The sequence below is a fragment of the Amphibalanus amphitrite genome, unplaced genomic scaffold (assembly GCF_019059575.1).
Source record: "Amphibalanus amphitrite isolate SeventyFive unplaced genomic scaffold, NRLGWU_Aamphi_draft 000092F_arrow, whole genome shotgun sequence".
Lineage (NCBI taxonomy): Eukaryota > Metazoa > Arthropoda > Thecostraca > Balanomorpha > Balanidae > Amphibalanus > Amphibalanus amphitrite.
In genome coordinates this window covers 721002-734611 of record NW_024881588.1, presented here as the reverse complement: position 1 = coordinate 734611, position 13610 = coordinate 721002, and the positions used below count along the sequence as shown (strand labels likewise).

Genomic DNA, 13610 nt, shown 5'->3' with positions numbered 1-13610 from the left:
AATGGTTTTCGATGTGCGGCTAGAACTTTGCACGCGCTACATTTTGGTGCCAAAATTTTGAAGATCGGACAATATTTAGTGGCACTTTTTCAGTTCCCCGTCCTTTGACCTTGAATTTGACCTTGAAGTTTGACCTTGATGAAAATGGTTTTCGATGTGCGGCTAGAACTTTGCACGCGCTACATTTTGGTGCCAAAATTTTGAAAATCGGACAATATTTAGTGGCACTTTTTCAGTTCCCCGTCCTTTGACCTTGAATTTGACCTTGAAGTTTGACCTTGATGAAAATGGTTTTCGATGTGCGGCTAGAACTTTGCACGCGCTACATTTTGGTGCCAAAATTTTGAAAATCGGACAATATTTAGTGGCACTTTTTCAGTTCCCCGTCCTTTGACCTTGAATTTGACCTTGAAGGTCAAGGTTTAGGGGTGAATGGGTTCGATTTTTGTGATCCTCATGGTCCAATTGACCTTGGACGAGGTTTTGGCTAAAATCGGTGCTCGTCGCTGGAAAAGTCGCTGGTGACGTAGCATTTTTAAAGTTGCCCGTCCTTTGACCTTGAATTTGACCTTGAAGTTTGACCTTGATGAAAATGGTTTTCGATGTGCGGCTAGAACTTTGCACGCGCTACATTTTGGTGCCAAAATTTTGAAAATCGGACAATATTTAGTGGCACTTTTTCAGTTCCCCGTCCTTTGACCTTGAATTTGACCTTGAAGTTTGACCTTGATGAAAATGGTTTTCGATGTGCGGCTAGAACTTTGCACGCGCTACATTTTGGTGCCAAAATTTTGAAAATCGGACAATATTTAGTGGCTTTTTTTCAGTTCCCCGTCCTTTGACCTTGAATTTGACCTTGAAGTTTGACCTTGATGAAAATGGTTTTCGATGTGCGGCTAGAACTTTGCACGCGCTACATTTTGGTGCCAAAATTTTGAAGATCGGACAATATTTAGTGGCACTTTTTCAGTTCCCCGTCCTTTGACCTTGAATTTGACCTTGAAGGTTAAGGTTTAGGGGTGAATGGGTTCGATTTTCGTGATCCTCATGGTCCAATTGACCTTGGACGAGGTTTTGGCTAAAATCGGTGCTCGTCGCTGGAAAAGTCGCTGGCGACGTCGCCAACTTCACGGACATTTAAATAGCAAAGTGTTGCAGTAAAATATATCAAACAACTGTTTGTAACATGTTCGTCAGAATCGTCGGCCCTAATTGCTACCATATCGCTACCAAATACATGACGTCACACCGTTTTCTACGGTAAAATAATCTGGGTGGTGTTTCACTTCACCGGTGATAGCAGCACGTGATAGCAGCACAAGATCCACGGTGATCTTGCCGTGGACTACTACTGGACCGTGGACCGTGGACCGTGGACTACTATCATCGGTGAAACACCATCGACAGCAGCCCCCTGTGATTTTCCGTTAGTGACGCCGATCTCAGCGGTAAAGTAATCTCTGGTAAAACCGGCATATGAAATCAATTTTCGTCGCGGTTCAAATGCTTCTGCTCCTGAAATTTCAAAGCTATTGAGTCGTAACCCACCGGCCACCACCCCCAATTTGAAGTTTTTCTCCTCTGACCTCTCATCTCAGAATGCGTACATTCAAATGCTTGCTTGCTGATGAGATGAAATTGCAAAATTAGTTGAAATATTTATTAATAACCAGTCAACATTAATTATCAACCCACAGCTCCTAGCAAGGGTTAAACGCAACACAAACGCCGCCTCAGCGCTGGACGGCTCTGCCCCTCGGTCGGTGCCCACCGACCGGCCCCGCGCGGCATCACAAACACACAACACAAACCGACAAACGATCAGCCTCCGCGGCCCAACACACGGCCAACTATGCAACTGAAGCATGCGGCGCCGCGCACCTGTCCCCCGGTAAACGAAACAAACGAAGGAACCAGAGGTCTTAGGGCGAACGGCGAAAAACAGCAAGGAAAGTTCTGAGATGTTAATTTGAGCTGTGCATGATGGTTGGAGCAGGCATGATCTGATTAAGACGAACACACGTGAAGCAACCAGTAACCATATTTCTAATCGCCCCGCATCTGTGCACGAAGGAAGCATCGCTTTTGAGATTTAGAGAGCACCATTGAATAGTATGTATCTTATCAGTTCCTTCGAGTTACCGAAGGCTGCAAGAATGAGGTCGCTTTAGATTCTCCATATTGTCGCACTTTAAGCGAGAGTTGCACACATTGAAAGCTCTTCCTAGATTTTCAAGATTCCCGATATTGTCATCGCTTGTCTAACCCTTGCGGATGATACAACTCACAAAGGTACGTACGCCCGAGCCTGAGCCCACACCACCCACAAAACCTAGATTGTCTTAATAAGAACACAGTTACAGTCGCTCACCGGACTCCCAGGCGGCATGCGGATGAGACGATACCACACGACTGGCACGACAGGCGGCGGCCGGTGCCGGGCGACCATCGAGCCGGCGCCGGCCTGCCGACCGGCCGCAGCGTGCCGCCTCACGGCGCGGCTGCGCGGCCGGAGGCGCGCCCCACCAGGTACTCGCAGACTAAGACGGTCGCCGCCAGAACACCTACAAGCGGCACGCAAACGGAAGGGCTCTACCCATGGGTGTATGGCAGTGTGTGCGCGGGGCAGGCAGCGTTAGCGGCCAGCGTGACGGGCCAGCCACAGCCGGGAGCCGCGTCCGCTGCCCGCAGAGACTAGGCGGCGGCGTCGCCCGCAGGCGCCTGATTCGCCGTCTCGGACGGAGTCGCCGGCTTCTCAGCGGCAGCACTGTCCGCCTTGGAGTCGGTCTCTGCTGGTTCTGCTTTCACGTTCGCCGGTTCCGAGTTCGCTGGCGGTGGTTTCGAGTCCGGTTTGTCAGCGTTTGACTCCGTCTTCACCGGCGTTGACTCATTCGCAGAGGCAGGCTCTGCAGCGTTTTTCGCAGGCTCACTGTTAGCCGGCGTCGACTCAGACTTCTTAGTGGACGCTGGGTCCGGTTGGACGGGCTCGGTTTTAACCGGTGCAGCAGGTGGCTCTGCTTTTACGGGCGTCGGCTCCGCTTTGGCAGGTGCTGGTTCCGCCGCCTTTGCAGGCTCAGACACTGTCTTGGCTGGCTCCGTCTTAGCGGGTGTTGACTCGGGCTTTGCAGGTGCGGGCTCCGTCTTTGAAAGTACAGGCTCTGTCTTTGCGGGTGCTGGCTCGGCCTTTGTAGGTGCTGGTTCCGTCTTAGCGGGTGCTGGCTCGGCTTTAGCGGGTGCCGGCTCAGTCTTGACAGGAGCTGGCTCGGCTTTAGCGGGTGTCGGCTCAGTCTTGACAGGAGCTGGCTCGGGTTTAGCAGGTGCTGGCTCGGCCTTAGCGGGTGCCGGCTCGGCCTTAGCGGGTGCCGGCTCATCTTTTACTGGCGCTGGTTTCGAATTCGCTGGTGGTGACTTCGCTGCTTCCGCAGGCTTGGAATCACTGGAGAGTTTCGCCGCACCATCAGCGGCTGCTTTGGACGAATCCGTAGCCGGCGTAGCCGCGGGCTTCGCCGTGCTGTTCGCAGCATCAGAAGCCTTGTCTTTCTTCTTCGAGCCATCCACTGTCGGCTTGACGTCCTCCTTCACAGTAGCCGGCGGCACCCTCTCGCTCTCCCCATTGCCAACCGCGGTGATCGTCTCTGCAGCTTCCCTGCGGGGTTTTCTGGCGGGCGCCTTGTCCGTCTCCTCTGCGCCGTCCTCGGAGTCGTGGTGCTCGCGGCCCTTGTATCGCTCCACCACCAGCTCGTCGCTGATCACTTTCAGCTGGTCGGCGGCGGCCACCAGCTGCTCGGCAGCCTCTGGGGTCTTCAGGCGCACGAACGCCATGCCGCGGCGTCCCTTCCACGCGATGGAGGGCTCCTGCGCGCCGGCAGCCAACAGCGCGGCGCGCAGCTCGCGCACGCGCGTGGTGGCCGGCAGCCGGCCGATGAACACCGTCAGTTCAGCCTCTTCGTGCGAGACGGGCCGCGGGCCCTGCCGGCGGCGCCCGCCGCTGCGCGACCGATCCTCGCGCTCCGGCCGCCTCCTCCGCTCACTGCGCTCCTTGCGCTCGGCGCGCTCAGCCTTCTCGGGCCGCTCAGAGCGGTCCGCCCTCTCAGAGCGAGCTGGCCGGTCTGCGGGCGGCGCGGCGCGCTTCTGGTCGTACTTCTCCAGCAACACTACTTCGTTGACGAGCTTAAAGCTGTCACCGGCATCCAGGAGATGCTCCACATCTTCCGCCGAGCGCAGGCGCAGCAGCGCCACGCCCTGGCGGCCCTTCCACGAGAGGATGGTGGCCGGAGAGTCGGCCGCCATGATGGCCTCGCGCAGATCGCGGGGTCGTGCGTCCGACGGGATCCGGCGCACGATCACAGTCAGGCCGTCGGCGTGGTCGATGGGCGGCCGTTCGCGACGCACGCGCGGCCGCCGCGTCTCCTCGTCGTCGTGTCGCACCGGCTCGACTGGCGGCGGCGGCCGGCGCCGGCGGCGCGGCTGGTGGCGCATATCGTCCTCGGGCTCCTCCTGAGCGTCGCTCGCGGCCGCGTCACTGGCGACGCGGCGGCGGCGGCGCGGCGCGGCCGGACGCCGCCGGCGCCGCTTGTCCGCGCCGTCGTCGTCGTAGTCGCTGTGCGAGGGCTCGGCGTCGCCGGCACCCACCTCACGGCGGCGGCGGCGCGGCCCGCCGGGACCGGCCGGCCGACCGGAGTCGGGGGCCATGTCAGCCCGCAGCCGGCGGCCTTTGCGCGCGGCGGCGTCCTCCAGCTCGGCCTCCGTTGGTTCTCCGAGCGTCACGTCCTTGCCGGCCCTGTGAGCGAGACAGTGAACGTCAGTATCCACTACAAATCGTACACTCAATTTAAACCTGTATATTATTCTAAGAAGACTGAAGACACACTTAAGCAGAATATTTGATATTTCCACTGTAAGCCTGGGTCAGTACAGCAACAGTCCATCAAAACATTATCAACACAATCATCAGCCTTTCATCAACACAAATAAAACTGTTCACTTCTGCAGACCAGGGCCTCAGTTCGCTCTGGCGTCTATACACTTACACTGCCTCGACCTCACGCAAAGCCTTCAGCACGGGGATGGCCTTCAGTTTGCGCGGTGTGACCAGCTTCCAGATGATGCCGGTCGGCTTGGGGTGCCGCTTGCTGACGCGGATCACCTGGGTCGGTGTCACGATCACGTCCACGGTGAGGTCGTGGGAGCCAAACAGCTCCGGCGGCAGCGAGGCGAACACCTGGGCCGGAGAGCGTGACCGGTCAGACGGGACTCGGGTTGGGTCAAGGTACGAGCAGTGAACGCACGATGAACAGTAATATTACTTTTGACGCAATAATCGTCTCCGTGCACAAAGTTTCATGCACCGTATTTGATATTGTGAGTTCAAAGCGCACAATTTTAATATAAAACACGGACGAAATGTTCCTGAAATGACAAGCACCCAACGCTGCAATGTCTATATACATTATACACCAACAAAACCTGCCGGGCAACCAGCCTGTCGACTGAGCGTCTCCCGCCGCTCACCTGGTCGTCGTGGACGGTGGTGATGACCAGCGTATCCTCGGAGACGGCCCCCGAACCGCGAGCCATCGCGTACTCCAGGTCAGCGTAGCCCTCGCCCTTGCCGATACGGTATCCTGTAGTGGGAAGGGGGACACAGTCTTGATGACGGACACAACAATAAGAAGTCATTGACACACCAATTTGACAAATAACTTTAAGACAACCGATCACATGAACACATGAAGACTACACACAATACAAAATTCGTAAGTGTGTCCAATCTGTGGGGAATGAAGAAGCCAAACAATATTGTAACTTTCTCCTGCTCACCATCCTTGGAGACGGCCACCGATCCGACGACGATCAGGTCCACGGGCACGATGTTGTCCAGTCCGACGGGCGAGCTGAACTTGCTGACGCCCTCGGCGCGTGACACGCGGCGCAGCTCTTCCTTGGAGAGTCCCGGCGGCGTCAGCCGGTTGAAGAGGCCGTGACGGAGCCGCGGCGTCGGCACCAGCACCGTCTTCTCTGCCTGCCGACCGACGGGGGGGGGGGGGCGTCAAACGGCGGCACCGACCAGGACATACGTCTTGAACACCATCGAACTCATGCTTTTTTAGTGTGTGTGTGGGGGGGGGGGGGGAGGAGCAAAAGGACGACTAGCCACAAATCAAGACAGTTTCTGGATCTAGAGGTAAAACAGTCATCAACTTAGCACACATTTGACGAAACAACATTTATGATAAATGCTGTAAAAAGGTCGACAGCTTAATTTCCGCACCAATTACGATGATGAAGGCGATAACTTGGGTTTAATGACGACGCAGAATCGCCTGTCGTTACCGCACCAAACTGGCTTATGTAGCTCGGATAGGTACCATGGCGTGGTTTAGGCATCAAGAAGCACAAAATCGAGAATTATAATTGGCAATTCTAACTACTACTTGACCAGGAACGACTAGAAGTGTTTTCACCCGTATATCTGACAGGTTTACGCGTTACAGGTAGCAGGTTGTAGGCCTTACGTGGACATCAAAAGTTTATAAGAAAAGTAATAAAATAACTAGGTTCAGTCGGTCAAGCCCGGGCAAATTTTAAAACAAATAGCTCAATTTGTCTATGAACTAAAGTACCTATAACTCCAGTTTGCCAGTAGCAGGACCAGATTAGCTTCCGCTTCTTTCCCAGGGGTACCATCAATCGTAACAAATCCGAAAACTAGCGTTGCGACCACCTATTTTTCGAGACAGCGCCCGTTCTTCGCCACCTGAGCCGTCTTTTCAGCGGTCTTCTCGTCACAGTTTACAGAGCACGCTCCAGAGCCCAGCCGAAACGAAAGCCAGGCACTATCTCCAGACGGTGCACGGGCCAAGCTTCTGCTACTGAGCGGGACTGAATGGGAGTCCATGGGGAAGTAGGTGCGCAGGTGTGGAATGGCGAGGCTTCGTATACTCATATGTAAAGGAGTGCAAAATTACCAGCACCTTAACCCGCGCACCGACGGGGGTCTGCGCCAACTTCGCACCGACGGGGGGGGGGGGGGGGGGGCGGATGACCGCCCCCCCTGAGATCTCGAGAACGAAGCAAGATAGCAACAAGCGGTAAACGACATCGGATACGCACGGCCAAGATCTACAATCTTTACTAAGGTCATTTTCAGGTCAGGTCAAAGATGACGTCACAGGGGTCGAAAAAGTCAAAATGGCGGCGCTAGATATGGAGAGAGTTTTTCTCGAATAACTTTCGAATTAGTCAAGATAGGAACAAACTAAGGGCATGATCGTGATCCTCTCGTCAATCCGCATCGAATGATATATATGTTGACCTCGAAAGGTCAAGGTCAAAGGTTGACCTCAGGTCACGTGACCTCGAGGTCATCATGTATATCATTCGATGCGTCTTGACGAGCTGAACACAATGAGACCATCCACGCGTCTGTATCTTGTTCCTGTACGGAGTTATTGGCCAAAAACCTTTGGTGACCTTTGATGACGTCACATGACCTCACAGCTGCCCAACAGCAAAACAGACCTCAAGGTAGTGAAGGTTGATCGTATATGAAGTCATGTATGGTATATGGGGCCATTCCGACCCGTTTTAGTGGTAAAAACAGGGAGTTGATTTTTCCCCCATTGACTTATAATGGGGAGGTCGCGAAATTGACCTGACCTTAGGTCACCGATATCAAAATTCCAAGATATACAAATTGTAGCTACTAATGACCTAATAATATCTTGCGACTTTCAAAGGCCTCCGACATCTACTGTAGCTCTGGCACGGTGACAAAGTTGCAAAAAAGTGACTTGAGGTTGGGTCATTCAAAGTGACCTGGTGACCTGACCTTAAAAGGTAGGAGGTTCAAACTTGCACACCATGTGTAAAATTGATGAGGTTATAGTCATACCAAATTTCGCGGCGCTACGCGCCGCGGTTTTCCCGCTATTCGCGAAAAACCTCAGGGGGGGGGGGCGGATATCCGCCCCCCCCGTCGGTGCGCGGGTTAACTTTGCTATAACGGTATCGATGTATCGGTATCGACGGAAATAATGATATCGATCTGATTCAAGTCGAATACCCGTCGAATCCCACAAGCACGGTCGGTTACGGCCTGCCTGTCACAAGTTAGCCTGTCAGTCATATCACACTTCCATTGTCGACAGTATAATTATCTCCCGCACCAATGAAGCTGACTTCTCACTTCTAGCGTAGAAAATTCTGACTTCCTGCACCAATACAGCTCACCACTCACTTCCAGCGCCTACAGTTCTCACCTCCTACACCTGGAAGACTCACCTCCAGTGCCAGGAAGCGCACGGTCTCCTGCGGCTTGTCCGGGTTCACCTTCACCACCTTGGCCTGCTTGAACTCGTCGAGTGCGGCCAGCGAGTGCGCCGCCGTCGCGCCGCCCTTGAAGTTGGGGATTCTGAAACGATCCGAGGCATCAATGAAGCAACGAGTATTGCAAGTTAGCCTTTATGCTGTACTGGTAGTTGGTGCTATAAAATACCACTGGACACGTGTAACGTGAAACGGAATGGAACGGATTCAAGGGAAGGAGTGAATGTTTTGAAAATATCCACCAAACCTTACAGGGTCGCCGCGAGATGTTTACCGGAAAATACGCAACAATCTAAAAAAGCTGCATTAGCAATTACGGGTAGCAGAGTCGGGAAGTTGAGTACACACTACACAGGTAACAAGACGCGGTGCGCAAATGTCCATGCAGAGGCGAGGGTGAGGACAGACATCGCCATGAGGCAAACAGCCGTGAAAAAAAAACACACATACAAACACCCGGTCCATTACTGAGTGCCGGCCGACGGGCTGCCCCGCTCCGGAGGCAGCGCAGGGAGGGGTCGCTCCCCAGCAGCCGGGTGGTGGCGTGGGATTTCATCACCGGCCACTGGGAGTGTCGACCGCCCGCATCCCAGTCACTGTGCCGCCCACAACCCGCACAGTGCACAGCCACCCGACCTGACCCAGTTAGTTCGAGAGGGTAGAGTTTTAGTCGACAGAGACATCGATTTAGATTTATCATACTCAGACTTCGCGGGCTGTCACTAGCCGCCACCCATCCGCAGACCCGCCGACACCCTACCCAAACACTGGCACCGCAAACCCAGCAATATAAAGGGGAAGAGTGCCAGTGTCGTGATAGCCTAGCATTATATAACCGAGCCCGTGGGAGGGGCGATAGCCACGTTTCGGAAAATTCGCTACCAACAGCCATTTGCCGATCAATATAAGCGAATATTTCGAATCGAGGCAGGCCATACGCACTGATGGCGCTGCAATTTATGATCTACATTAGATAAACTTTCGGAAGTCATCCCTTTAGTACTCAGTGACGCATTGACACCGACGCACGTTGTCTGTGATGTCATCGTGTCGGACCAACCTGCATGGTGACATCATACCGATGACATCATGACGATGACGTCACCCCGTTCCGCGACAGACCGTCCCTCCCGGAGCCGCCCAACCCTGCGGCAGCCCCCAGCGAGGCTCGGCAGCCACCAACCCAGCCGCAAACACTGCACACGTCGTGTGTATGCCAGGACGCTCGCCGGCGCCGGGTCTGGCATATATTGACCCAACTACATCACGGTCACAGAGGTAGAAACCGGACAGGCTCCGGCAGCTGGTTTTTCAGACGACTGACAGTCTAGAATCGAACCACTGGGCACACTGTATTACACAACGCAAAGATGAATAGGTATTCGACACGATGTGATATTGCATAGAATCATTGATACATAGCTAAAGTGTCGATGAAGCCAGATCAGAATCTGTCGACTGTCGACAGAAGGCGGATAACGCGTACGGTTGATCCCACGCTATAGACGGCACTCAGGCTACACAAGTGGCCCATGTGACAGTTCGATCTTTAAAGGGACAGTATCACCATTTTGATGAAATTTGACATTGCATAGGCCCCACCTTTCTGGTCCGGGAACTGAAGACCGATCCTCGAAGCTCCACACCGTTATCCCGCTATCGCCGCTCAAAGTACGAAAGGTGTACCACACTTTGAATCGTGCTTCACTATCTTCACTGTTTAAATGTTTGCGCCGTTTTGAATTGACCGCCAGTAATAAAACTTTTACCCTGGTCATTTCATCAAATTTTATAAAGCCAAAACGTTTTTCGCACTTATTCATCACCGTTAAATTCATTAAATAGTCGTAGGCAATTTCCGCTGTTTCCTTCGGATTCTAGCGGCTCAACAAAGGAATTCCTCCAGCTTGAATCACAATCTCCCTCCAATGTATGACGTTTATCACGTGATTGTCACGTGATATTTTCTCCCATTGTCAATTGTCACGTCCAATTGTCACTCCCTCCAATTGTCACGTTATATTTTTATAGGCAATACCTAAGGCTACCTCTCCCTAACGACAACTCAATCAGAAGAACGACCGCGTAAGCGTAGTGTCTATAATGTGTTATCTGCGCCAGTTCTGTAGTAATTTTGCATGCTTCCAAACTGGCGGCCATGCTTGTATAGTGGTGGTTCGCTCATGAAAATGAATCATGAAAATGAAATGTGGTTGCAATATTTTTCACCGAGTTCGGTCCTCAAACTATGTTTTTCTGATTCAGAAAAATAAGAAATGCTAGTAAAAAAAAAAATCAGCTCCATGCATGGATTTTTTTTTCGATGATACTGTCCCTTTAAAGGGACCCTCCCACCTTAACATTAGTTTTGAGTTGAGATAGCCAAGTTTGCGGCCAGGCTCAGAAACCACCATTTATCCTGGTCGCAACCCCCGCAGCTTTATGGTGTTCAAGAAATTTCTTCCCTTTACTTGCAGGGTGGGACCAGCGTGGTCCCTATCTCTTAACCATTACGGGAATCTGATGACGTCATCAGGCTTTCGAACGTCCGTTAAATGTTTGACTAAAACGTTTTGTAGCACGCGGTGGTATATGCTGCTTTGCGCGCAACAAATGCCGCACTTTCAAATAAAGTCGCTAGGAACAGCGAAGATCCCAAAAAGTAAACAAAAGTAAAAGTCTAATATCTTGAAAACCAATGAATATTTTTCGATGAAATTTGGTAGATATTCATTTTTGCTCTTTCTGAACCGAGCGACATCATTTTCATGCCAATTCATTAACTTTTTTGAAGGTGGGAGGGTCCCTTTAAACAGCGCTTCCAGTTCACCGTTTCCCCGTAACAACCATTAGTGGACTCGCTGGAAATACTACTCGCCTACCATTATGTCCTTCAGAAAACCTGTCTACGAAACGTTCGGAAATGACGGACCTTATGCTGTTCCGGGTTCTCCCTCCGCATTTTTAAACGTCAATGAGTGAATTCTGATATAGTAAAATAACATCGCAAATTTAGTAGATGATGCTTAACATTCATTTCCTTAGTAATCCGTTTGAACAAAGGAAACCAATATCAGTTTCGATATGTCAAACTCCGAACGATCGATAAATGATCTATGTTCAAAGCGTTGGCAGATGGCAGCATCAGGTCTCGACTTCAGTCTCGACTTATGCGGCATTAAAACGGAAAAAAAAACGAAACTGGAAAGATAACGATCTCTGTTGCGCGTTTTATCTGCCCAGTGCAGATCAGCTCCACCTCCCAGACATTGCTGATAGGATCCTGTCACCGACCGGCGGCGGAAGCGACATCGCGCCCTGGCAGACTCCGTCCCAAAATAGACGACTGAGGTGCCGCGCCCGCGCGGGGAGGGGGAGGCGAGACGTGATGGATAAACATGGCACGAGAAGGCACACGCGCACACGGAGGGAGGAGGGAAGATGTGGCATGGAATTCTAGCAAGGGACACTAATTAACTTGTGTAACTTATTGTAATTAATCTGTATACAGCTTTGCATTCAGAGCAAGGCAAATTTCGTGAAAAATCGCTGAAAATAAACTGAAGCCTATAGTAGCATGCGAATGGAACAGAGAGTTTACTTACCTATTATGCACAGGTCTTGGAAACTCTGCCAAATCATTCTTTTCTAAATGGTCCCATACCTTCTTTCTGAAATCATTTTTGGTGACCAGTGGAACACCAGCCATAACTGAAATGAAAAAAATCAGCATTCTCAGCAACACAGAAACAATACCTATCACAATCACAGAGAAACATTATATTGAATATTGCATGATGACAAGACATGCAAGCTAAGAAGTAATCATGCTTATGTACAAGGAATATTCACCTAGGTAATAACTGATGAAGCAACACAATGCTGTTTTAAGCAGCTTGTTATGTCAGGGTCCCGGTCAAGAAAGAAAGAAATATATATTTATTCTTAAACATGTCAGTTTCTTTTCACAAAATACCTATGTAGGGTAAGGGTCAGCATGACACACAACCTAGCATAAATAGCACTAGTTTGTAAAGTATCTGAATATGAGGATGGAGAAAGAACTAGATAGGTAGGTACAGTCAGGACATGGAAAACTTATTTCAATTCACATCAAATATTAACACAGGAGCAAAAGTATGCTCAGACTCTTGGCAAAAATATCCCTCAATCCAGTAATGATTTACTTCACCTTAAAATGAAATTAAAATGTTCATGAGGTTGGTGTTCATACAATGTTCATATATTGCATGCAATAAGAGATTAAAAAATAAAGTTAGAAAATGTAAATTATACTTAGTAGGCAATAGACACCCCAGTCCTTCATCCATAGCAAGAATCACTGAAGTGTTAATGCAATCTTGAAAATGAAGTTTTATCTACACTTAGGAGTTAGGACCTACAGTCCTACAGTGTCGCAAAATCAGATAAATGGGAAACAACATTTGTTTGTTTTGTTGGGTTAGACCCTTTTGGGCTGACAAGACCATTTCAGATCCAGAAGGATGATAGGAATTAGGGGGAGACATTGGTCTGGGGGCAGACACCCTAGAAAGTCTGAGCCCGTCCAAATAGACACGCCGACCAGCCCCCCCCCCCCCAAGCACTCCCTGCAGCCAGCTACAGAGTGCTCTGCCTCAGAATCAGCAGTGCCACTCCAAGAGAGCAGCTCGCAAGAGATAAAGGTGCCTGTCCAGCCCGGAGTGCGGCGTGGAGAAGGATTTCAGTATCCTGAGGATGGAAGCAACGGAACAGAGGAAACAACATTCAAAGGAAAATCCTTTTAAACTCTCATCTTGAGTTTCAAGTGCAATTTTTCATTCCATGAGAAAAAGCATTTTGATTTGCATGGATGGCCGTTTTAAGTCCTACATTCTTAAATACCATGCTAGTATACAAATTTATGCCCTTTTCCACTCTTTTTTGGCCTGATCTTACTAACACCTTTTAACTCTTATCCCCTTTTTAGAAAAATTCCCCCATTGACACCCATCCCAAGCCAAAATAGGTACAATTTTGGGACACTGAAGATACCGTAATTTATTCACCTCTACCCATTCACTTGTTTGCTCCTGTCTGTTGTGTTCCAAATTATGTGATGATCAAAATGAGAGATAAGTACCTTATGAAGAAGAGTACGGGGAAAAATTGATAATTATAATCGCAGCACCTCCTCTTTTCAATTCGCAGTCTTATCGCTTATCACGCAGCGTGATATTTACTCTGAAGCAATTGTTTGCGCCATAAATGCCTAGCAGCATGTGTTCTAGTGATGTGAGTAC

The 13610-nt window shown here is 50.7% G+C and overlaps 1 protein-coding gene across 2 annotated transcripts; it reads right to left on the bottom strand.

The window, feature by feature from the left end:
- Window positions 1–1646: 1646 nt before the first annotated feature.
- Window positions 1647–13596, bottom strand: LOC122380166 (nucleolar protein dao-5-like). 2 transcript variants are annotated; one of them, XM_043363055.1, is made up of 7 exons: window positions 13451–13596; window positions 11934–12039; window positions 8284–8413; window positions 5821–6022; window positions 5512–5624; window positions 5031–5221; window positions 1647–4780 (listed from the first exon to the last, which is right to left on the bottom strand). In XM_043363055.1, exons 2-7 carry the CDS (start codon window positions 12035–12037, stop codon window positions 2695–2697), a joined length of 2826 nt encoding a protein of 941 aa, XP_043218990.1. In that variant the 5' UTR covers window positions 12038–12039; window positions 13451–13596; the 3' UTR covers window positions 1647–2694. The 2 variants fall into 2 exon arrangements, with proteins under 2 accessions (XP_043218990.1, XP_043218991.1); XM_043363056.1 differs by having other exon boundaries at window positions 13499–13558.
- Between the last annotated feature and the right edge of the window lie 14 nt (window positions 13597–13610).